Source organism: Propithecus coquereli, unplaced genomic scaffold (genome assembly GCF_000956105.1).
Source record: "Propithecus coquereli isolate 6110/MARCELLA unplaced genomic scaffold, Pcoq_1.0 Scaffold22, whole genome shotgun sequence".
NCBI classification, from domain to species: Eukaryota; Metazoa; Chordata; class Mammalia; order Primates; family Indriidae; genus Propithecus; species Propithecus coquereli.
This window is the reverse complement of record NW_012147189.1, coordinates 5,444,344-5,455,047: the sequence shown is the minus strand read 5'-3', so window position 1 is coordinate 5,455,047 and position 10,704 is coordinate 5,444,344. Positions and strand designations below refer to the sequence as shown.

The following is a 10,704-nucleotide window of genomic DNA, read 5'->3' as shown; positions in this document are numbered from 1 at the left end:
CTTCTCTATTGATCCCCTTGTTCCTGCAACTCTTTCCTCAGCACAATGCCTTTTGGTTACTGCTCCTAATAAGCTAAGGACAGAAAAAGAAACTGACCAACCCTGAAAAGATTTCTAGTATGAACAAAAGTCGGTATGAAGCACTTTTGAGTACACAAGTTCTGTGTATTAGGGGAAAAGATTTATTCTAGAGGGATGTGGTTGCCAGGAGACCAGCCTCCAGATAAACAGGGTGTTAAAGCCATTTAGCACAATAGCCACTGGTCACATGTGGCTATTTAAATTTAAATTTTCATTAATTAAAAGGAAATAGAATTAAAAATTCAGTTTCTCAGTTGTATCAGCCATATTTCAAGGGCTCAAAATCCACCTATGGCTAGTGGCTATCTTACTGGACCGTGCAAAACATTTTCATTATCACAGAAAGCTCTAATGGAGAGAGCTGTATTAAACTACTCTGAGAGAAAGCAAGAAAGAGTATGTCATATTTCAGAAGAATTTTTATTAAAAATAGCTAAAATGATATGATTTGGCACTTGGAGGAATGAATTTGACACACAGCCAAAAAATACATCTTATTATTGGAGGATATCAGATCAACACTGCACATTCTTTTATTTATCCATTTAACAAATAGCTGTTAAAACTATGATATGTCTGTTTTGGGGAATGTTCAAAAAGATAAACACTCACTGCTCCTTGTCTCTCTTTCTATCTGGCTGCTCTCCCACACAGACACTAGTTTATGAAAGGTCACAGAACACAGTTCTGGTCAAAAAGATGTGAGGAGAAACATTCTGGGTGGCTTTCAGGAAAGTTCTCATTGTGCTTAAAACTGGACCCAAATAAGTGCTTTTCCTTGGCAAGCCTGGGCATCATTAGTGCTATGCTTACAGCTGCTGCAGCCAACTCAAGACCATGTATGGACAAGACCGAGGGAAAAACAATCTTTGAGGATAAAATGAGAAGAGGCTGAGTTTCTGCTGACACCATTAAGGTGCTGAATTAATCAGCCTGGAAATTAAATGTTTGTTTAAGATATCTTTGTGTCGTTTTCTGTTACTTGCAGCCAATTTCTTCCTAAATAATACACCTCTATGTACATATCTGGAGAAATCCAACATCTTTATGCCAAGTCAGAATTAAAACTAAGCTCTCTGACTTCATTATCATCTGCAGTTATCCCTCTACATGTTCTTTTTTAAGTTATAAACATGTTTTTTCCCTATTCTTCTTATGAAGAACTCCCCATTTGACAGTCAGAACGAAGCTGCTTTTATATACCCACTTCAACAATCATAATGGCTATCTTAGGACAACAATTACAGTGAACATGAACTTGATGTTTCTGGAACAACTTGACATAAAATTTTAGAAAATATCTCATTTTTAAAAGTAATTTTGAGGGGGTAGCATCTGGCAAAGTTAATTGTTTTTCTGGAAAATTATCAGAATCTCAGCTTGTAAAACACAAAAGGTACAACCTGAATATTCTTCCAGTTTAATAAACACTGAACAAAAACTGATCATGCTTCAAAGGACTCTAGATTGTATTAATTTACTTAACCTGTAAGCCCTATGATTTAGCAATTTATAAACAATGATTTACTGTTACTTATTTTTAAATTGACAATGTGTTGACATTTATACACTTAGCAATCTATAAAAAGTAAATAAAACCATTGGTGATTTAAAATGGAAAGCTTTAGTTTGATTAATGCATTAAAGGATTTCCCTACCTCAAGAGAACAAAAAAGAAGTGAAACAAATGTCGGTTCTGTGGCCCAGCTCTAACCTCAGCTTAAACCCACTCCAGACAGAGGAGACTCACCTATAAGTGCATCGAACAATCTAGTTCATTTATTGATGCTAAAACTGAAATGGAATATGGACAGTTATTGGGTCTCATTAAGATTACAAGACTCTAGGACTTGTATTCAGAGTCGAACTCAGGATAAAAGCAATCCAATAGTCTATCTTTGATGTACAATATCAAAAGAGTTATCAGCAGAGTAGGCTTCTTTGACATCCTCCAAATAGTAATCTGTACCTCAAACCACGCTGAAAGTCCTTAATAATTATACTACAAAATTATGGCATTATCACCTAAAGTGATTTTAAGTTATATTTCTCCCTAGTCATCTTTGCAGTGACTTCTATAATGCCATACTCTAGGGCATACGGCAATGTTTTACTTGTCCTCTCTTTCTGTCTTTTTAAGCTCAAGGAATGACCTTAGTTAAATTTTATAGCCTTGGGTAAACTGGTTTACAATTTTAAGCCATAGGTATAAACACTCGTCTTTTATCTTTTTAAGCTAAGAATTAGTAAACTTTTTCGGCCTTTATATTTACTTCACACACTTTGATAATTTGGGTTGTTCTGCTCTAGTATAGTAAACAGAACTGCAAAGTAGAAAACTGATACAGATACATTGTGATCTATGCTAATAAAAAATTAAATTCCTGTCTAATTGTACATCACCACATTTTATGAAAAGAGGTAGTCAGCTGCTCTCAAATGCAGAGGAATATTCTGTGTGACCTGATCTAAATTATAGCATATGTATGGAAAACACATAAAATTCTCCTTTCTGGTTCTTGGGTTCCATGAGGGGGATAAGCATCCATCCAGCTCCGAGGGACAGGTTGAAACTGAGGCACAAGATAGGACTTTATGTCTATCTGGACTTTATGTCTATTCTGTTATCAACAGAACATGCAATTACATAACAATATGACAAGGGCAGAGGGGAAAAAAACCCTCAGTAAATTCAAATATGACTCCAAGTCCAAAGTAATGCAAGCAGATACTGATATTTGGGTGTCAATTCTCAAATACATGAGCAAATCTATGTAGCCTTTTATAGAGTAAGTTACAGAAAAGACATACAGGTTTTATTAATGATTCTCTCAGGGAACACCTTATAGTTCTGAGTTTTTTATAAAATCAGGACAACATTCTCTCTTTAGTTCTTAAAACTCTTTGTTTTGATGTTCAGTATTTGGAACAAGCAAGGGATTTTCTGTGGGTCTTAGTCACACCCGAATTTATGTCTCTATGGAAACATGCAAAATGACATCTAGAGTTTATTTCAATGTTGTACCTTTTGGCTTTATTTCATCATTCTATGAAATTCATTTGTTCTTTAAAGATATTAGCATTAAAGTAAAATAGCATGTCTGCATCTGATTTTGGAACTATACAAACCTAGAATATTCTATGAAGAATCCTTTCATCCTTTATGAAAGATATTACTAAGAATAAGTAATTATTAACTGTTGCTATTGAATCTAAGTCAGGTTCAGAATTAAGATACAGTAAGAAAAATTTATAACTATATAAAATAAAGTTGTATTGGAAATATTTTAGCAACCAGAACAAACAATAGTAATTAATTACTTGCTTCTATCTCCAGAAAAACTTCCTAACATATAGGGGGACTGTTTTCATACCAAATAAAAAAGACATACATTCAATGATAATCACATTTACAGAGAAAACATCCTATTAAAGCAGAATATTAGAAATGTCTGAGTTAGTGTATCTACTACCCTGTTAGGTAGATACAATTTATAATCATATATTATTAACGGGGAAAATGAGGTATAGAGAAACTAAGTACTTTGATCCAGGTCCCACAACTAGCTAGTGGCAGAACCAGGATTTGAACTCAGTAGTCTGGCTCCAGACCTTTTGTTTTTCACCATTACCCTATACCAAGTTCTCTGTATAGCACCTTGTTCATAGAAACAGTTGTGGGGCTACAAAAGGTGAATCAGGGCACAGAATAGGTAGAGATCAGGGATAGAAATACAGTTTAAGGGATTCTCAAATACCCAACCATATAATTAATACAGCAAATGAGAATAATTCTATAGTTAAGCTGTAGGTCAATAGTTTGACAGACATTAATACAATTATACAATTTAAGTTCCTATTACTGCCAAAAATGGGACCTACGTGTGGAATGTGACAGATGATTTATTTTTTAACACAGTGGTTGGCATATTTAAAACTCCTAAGTTGTAGAAAATACAAAATTCTTTGTATGTGTTATCTCACACAGTCCTGACATTCTAACTGCAGAACCTGCCCTCTAAACCACAGCACTGTAAATTATAGCCTTTCCTTTCCTGTTGTAGCTTCTATCACACACTGTACTACATGTTCCTTATGGGTTAGAACTATGTCTTGTTCTTTACTGTAACCTCAGTATGGATTTGGCCCTCCATTAATATCTGTTGTATGAATTAATGAATAAGAGAACGGGAAAGTTTATTTTCTTCTAGTGCTGATGAATTACAGCATATTTACATCTTACATATACAAAAGGACTATGGAAGAACACACTTTCATGCTCATAAATATTTAAGTTATTGACTCAAAAATACCGTCACTGACCTGAGATACACATAAATCCAGAAGAGAAAAAGGCTTCATTGTATGAAGACAAGTTGTCAGTCTGGGCATAGACAGCGTACACAGACATGTGTGAACAGGCACATTCCACATAGTCTGAAGTGTCCTCGACCACTTTGCAAAATTGACTGTCAGACAGCCAGCTAGGACAAAAACACAATAGTCACTACCCCTCTTTCATAGATACTTAGGGTGTTGAGATGGCTTTTAAAGAAAAAGAATAACTTGATGAACTTAAGTGTTCTTTACTCAAGAAGACCACATTTTTGAGAAGAAATACAGAAGGGAACATCTTGTCCAGGCCATGATATAACAGATTCCACAAGACATCTTAAGAAGCAGTCTAAATACCAACCAAACCTGCCAAAGCATTCCCGGTAACAAAGACGCTGGTCCTCTCAACAGAGCAGTACCTAAAGTTTCTACCTAACCTAAAAGGTTTCACCCAAGGTTTTCAATGGAAGGCACACTTCTCTACCATTCAAAACTCCCAAAAGATCAACATAGCCATAATGTATGTAGTGTTCACTCTTCATATCTTTTCCCAAGTCCTTGTGTTCTGAACCACAGAATTTATTTGTTTGCTTTTCTAAGATTCCTTCCTCATTTTTTTTCTACTTTGGAGTCACTTATATATATGTTTTCCAACATTATTTCAAGTGTTTCCATCTATAAAGTCTGGCTAATTTACCACCAAAACTTGTCATGATTTTAGCAAACGCAGTGTCACATGCCAAGCCTTCTGAGTATTCCTTAGTGATGACTGGTTTGCACCTCTTCCCGTTTAGTGCCTCTTGATTTCTTTACTTTTCTAGGACATTAAAACTTCCTAACCCAAAATTCAGATTCAAGCTTGAAACATTGATTATTAACTATACATTGAGGATTACAGAGTATCTATGTATTAGGTTTAAGATCTGTCATTAGGCAGTAGGAATTGAATTGAATTTTTTTTCACAGAGAAAGAGACTAATCAGAATTTTAGCGTTCTGGACAACAGTTGGTTACCCAACTAAGCTATTAAACCTATTTAAAATGTTAGCTTGTGCAGCTGAAATTCAGTAATAAATGACTAGCATGGACCCTAGAACCTCTCAGCCAGCACAGCCTGACCCTGCAGCATTGATTGGGCTCTGAGTGACAGTAGCTGTTCGGAAACTTGAGGTCTCAGGCTGAGGAGATTCAAAGGAATAATCACTCTCTCCTTCCCATTCCCATGCGTGGCTTTAATCCAAAAATGTACTCCAAGCCATCTGCGAACCAGAATTAAAAATCCCTGTTGATCCCTTTAAACACAGAGGATCAGCTCCAGACCACAAGGCTAGATAGAAGGGGAAAAATGGAGGAATTTCCTTCCCTACCCCACAGATTAACTGATCACCTCGGGAAGGTTATCTGAATTGAGCAGAACTCATGCTACATCCCATGAAAGTCTTAGTAATAAAAATGTAAATAATGTGCTACGCACATATTTAAACTGTTGGCTGCATTTGCCATCTGTGAAATGCTGGACCATTTTCTATGCTGCTTCATCTTATTCATCGCAGAGGTTATTCTCCAGACTAACATCTCACCTGAGGCCACCAGCTATGCTCAGTACAAACCATCAGGCTCAGTGATAGCGGAATGGGGAAGGACCAAATTCTGATTTTAAAAATTACCTTGCAGCAGCCTGATTCCAAAGGAGACACAGAGACGTCTGAGGAATAATTCTAGACTCGGTAGAATAAATCCTGTAGCGAACCTCATTGTTGTTAGTCAGGAGTTGTGAACTCTGACCTTTCACACTCAAAGATAATACCTATAAGGTCAAAAGGAACAGAAAATTTAATGACATTTTCCAATAGTATTATAGCGGAGTCTCCCATTCTGAAACTTGACTTTATTTTTCTGGTAACTGTAGCCATTTGTTTTCTCCCACTATTAGTTGTTAGCTCACTTATGAATGCAGAGTGTCTGATTGGTTTTCCACTGTGCACTTTCTACCTCCACATTAGTTAGTCACTCAGCAGTCTCCCGCTGATAACTCACTTTGGCTGACTTCCTCAGGAGTTAAGCATATAATAAGATACCGTATTAGTGAAAGCTATGTTTTTTTCACTTTCCCCACTTTTATATATATTTTACTCAATAAAACATGAAGGAAATATTTCCAACTCCTTTTGAAACTAAATACTCTATGAATAGCTCATAAAGATGGAACATATTTCATATTAGTTCACCATGTGTAGCACTTACCAAAAATCTGATCAAGCAAATGCATTGAGTGTGTTTGCTAAAAAAAAAAATCAGATTCCAACCACAAATTTTTAAATGATAGATTACCTTATTTTTCAGTGCAGGAAGACTGTTTCCAGTTATAAACCACTGCTGGCTGCTATACTCTGTGAACTGGACTAATTTACATGTACTTTTCTCAGCCATTATTTCTGCATCTGGGACATCCAATAATCTCTCTGGAACTCGAATATAATCTCCTTCCTTTCCTTCAAACTTGTGCCCGTTGATTTGCTGAGGATACCAGTGAAGAGCCAATATTGACAAATACGGGCAACTGTCAAGGATGGTTTTGCTTCTACAACAGAAAAGAGCAAAGGTCTGCTACAATGGCATGTGTTTGCACAAGTTTATCCATGTATGTTTGTTAAAATGCATTATACTGAGACTTTATTCTTTATGTACAACAATGACTCTACCAACCCAAAGCAGTAAATAGAATGTGCCTTCATTTCCTTTATGGTTAATTCTCAGGATTTTTTGTATAGAACTTTCTGCATCTTCTTGCCTAATTCTCCTTGTAACATAAAACATGGGCTTTTGAAAGCTGTTTTATGGATATCAACATACAATCTATAGCTATAAAATGTACTTTTCTGTGTTAGTCACATAAGCATTGGAGGAACAGGTCGAGGAAAGGGCGTCCTCACTGAACTGAAACCTTGTGCTTTACTTAATAACATTGTAAGCCTATATATAGAGCCATGTTTTCATCCAGAGTTACCTCATGTCTTTCTAACACATCAGAGCACTGCTGACCATTTAATATAACAAAAACAGCCCTAAACAGTGATCTTTATTCATTTAACAATTTTGTTTTGAAGATCTCCTAGGCAAAATAAGATCCTGTTCTCAGTGAAATTGCTTCCAAACTCCTGTGTGTGTTGAAATCACTTGGAAGTTGTTTTAATGTACAAATTTCTAGATTATGCCCCAGACTGACTAAATCAGATTCCTTACCCAGGGAGGGGGTTGGAGGTTATAGGAATTTATGTTTGTAACCAGTCTCCCAGATAATCTGATGCAACCTTTTTATGGACCTATCACGTTTGCAAACCATGAGACCATACATAGATAAATTGGACTGAAATCTGCCTGAAAAAGTGTAGAGAATATTAAAATATCAGGATAAAATTTATGCATTAATGTTAACAAGTATATGGGCCACAACAGATGTAGAGTATATATAATTATATCATGGATCTAAATGATACCTTGTCAAAAGCCCCCGACCTAGGAAATGGAGTAGAGAATTTTAATTTGAGAAAGGAAAAGAAAGGGTAAGGGCCAACTTTTTCCTCTATCTCTATGTCCTAAAAAAACATCTTCCATAACTTTAACTACCACATTCGAATTGGTGCCTTCAAAGATCTATCTTTAATCTTCCCACTCCCCCATGGCTCTAGGTCCCTGTGTTCAAGGCTTCTATTCAATGACTTCGATTTATACTGGCCGCATATATCTCCACAACAGCTTGTCAAAACTCATCTTTTAATCTCCCCTCTGCCACCAGACTTCCACATCTTCACCAAAATCTGCCACTGCAGAGCCCCTGGCCAGGCACAATGTGCTGACACCAGTGACCCTCAGCCACATGGCTCCACACCGCTTTTCCATCCTGCCACCCGGAATCTACTGAGATTCAGGCCATTCGGTGCCATCACAGACTCCGCTGTCTTGGCAAACCGAGACGAATACCACATGCACGGTGACTCTGCCCAACCTTGACACGAGCGTGCCAAGTTCCTGGTCTTTCTTTCTTGCTGATAACCACACTCTCCCTGACACCTTAATCTCCTATATGTATGTCCTTCAAATGCACTCGTCTGGATCAATCCCACAATCTGCTTTCTATCTAGGCTGAAGTGAAGGGAAAGAAAAACCCCACATTAACATGTAGACTGGCATCACTATAAATCCATAATGACCAACCTCAGTTGGACCCTCAATGACACTTGGCATTGTTTTTACTTGACTTCCAAGTGACTGTTCTAGATTCCATCATTCTCCTCAGTCTCCTTGCTCAATTCTCAAACACTTCACTTTTAGTAGATGTCCTTGATACTGCTTAAGACATGTATAAATAATACATATCAGAATGCTCAACATCTTTAGAGTTTCCTCATTAAACGAACTAGTCTTGATCTCTTTCTTATTTTCTATGTTCAATTTGTCACTAGCATGTTAATTCTACCACCTAATTACCTTCAAGGTGCCAGCCTTCTATGTCACTGCCTCAGTTTCAGCCTTCATCTTCTCGTACCTGAGCAGTTATCCCCTATGTAGTCTTCTTATTTCTTGCTTTGCTCTATTCTTTAACCTTTAATACTTTCCTCAATGTCTCTAAAATCCTAAGCCTGATTCTTTCACACACACACACACACATGCACTCACACCCTACCTAATTTAATCTATGTTCAACCTTTGAAAAACTGATGATATCTCCAAACACATCATGCTATTTCTTGCCTGATTGCCATTGTACATGCTGTTTCCTTTTCCTGGACAACTCAAAGGTAAAGGTAAGTCGATTTAAAGGAAGCACATGACAGAAAATGCACTGATTCATTTATTAATTCTATCCATGCATTACAGTATAATCACCGAGAATCTGCCATGTGCCAGACACTGTTCCAGGCTCTGGGAATACATTTGAAAACAAGACAGAACACCTTTTTGTGCATCTTACATACTCTTGAGTTTTCACTGGGCCTTTGAGGGCATAGATATGGGACTCAACATGCACAGTGGGGTAGATGGTTCACCTCTAAGACAACCTTGATATACTGGTGATCTTGCAGAAACATGGAAAAACAAATGAAAAAGAATGGGATTATGGGAAATGTAGTGCTATCAAATAACATAGTTGAACATAGTTCAAGAGAGGAAAACAGTAACAGGTATTTCTTAAATACACACACACACACACACATACACACACACACACACACACACATACACACACTGTGGCCTCAGTGCAAACTTACCTGAACCAAAAAAATGATCCATTTCAGAAGTTTCAGAAAACAGCATTAGAGACATTTATAAAAGGCATTAAGGAGCTGAACTACTAATTATTGGTCTCAGATGGACATTTAGAAGCCGTGGTGAGGATTAGAGAAGGGGCCTTCTGAGAGGGGGCTCCTGTAAGGCTTTTCTGATGCTTTGCTGATTTTCCACACTAAGAAAACTTCAATTCCCAGGACTCACTTATAAGGGTTAAAGGAAGAGTACAGTATAAGGAGATGTTGGTTCTGTACCTTAACCTGAAGTCACACTCTAGCACTGATCTGGGCTGAAAGTCTGGGGCACTTTGGAGCCACAGGGCTGGAGGGGGAGGTTTTCAGACAAAGCAGGTGGTTACAATCTATTCTGACCACACAGTATAGTGGCCAGTAGGGGCTATAGAGTCAGGTAGGCCTAGGATTGAGGCCAGGCCTCACAGAAGACTGTGTGATCCTTGGCTAGCTGTGTAAGGCTCCTAGCCTCAGTTTCTACATCTGTAACAGAAATACTAACAGCCCTAACTCTAACCTTGAATAGCTACTTAAAATGGTCTTTCGTAAGGGCAAAATAATATGTACAACTTTTAGCAAGAATTAGGTTGAATCATGAAATTTTCAATATTATGCTGTTTTTACCTACAAAAAAGGCAATTCGTATTATTCAATTTAATACAATGTTAGGACTACAGCAGAGATACAGTTAATTTCATTTATATTATTATTATTATTTTATCCCTTGTTCTGTCTTGTAACCCCTTTAGATCCTTTGAACTTCATGTGTCTTGTGACCTAAGAACTAACATTAAAAGTTTCACATAGCTAACTGATTTTTTAATTAACCTGTCAGAGTTCATAAAAAGCCCCATAAATAAAGAGATCATTTAAATTATTATACAAGATTTCTTAAATGTAGTCTTCAAATGTTCCTGAATTTCAGTGCTACTTTATGAACACTGATAACAGCAATCATGGAAAATATATAATAAAATTTATAGTTTTA

At 36.8% G+C, this 10,704-nt stretch overlaps 1 protein-coding gene across 1 annotated transcript in view; it reads right to left on the bottom strand.

Annotated features, from left to right (window-relative positions):
• Positions 1–10,704, bottom strand: part of ADGRV1 (adhesion G protein-coupled receptor V1) — a 539,879-nt gene that overhangs the window by 306,902 nt on the left and 222,273 nt on the right. The window contains exons 72-74 of the mRNA XM_012644750.1: positions 6,748–7,023; positions 6,084–6,223; positions 4,405–4,565 (exon numbers count right to left, since the gene is read on the bottom strand). Of these exons, the coding sequence (XP_012500204.1) occupies positions 4,405–4,565; positions 6,084–6,223; positions 6,748–7,023 (577 nt within the window). The remainder of the gene's footprint in view (positions 1–4,404; positions 4,566–6,083; positions 6,224–6,747; positions 7,024–10,704) is intronic.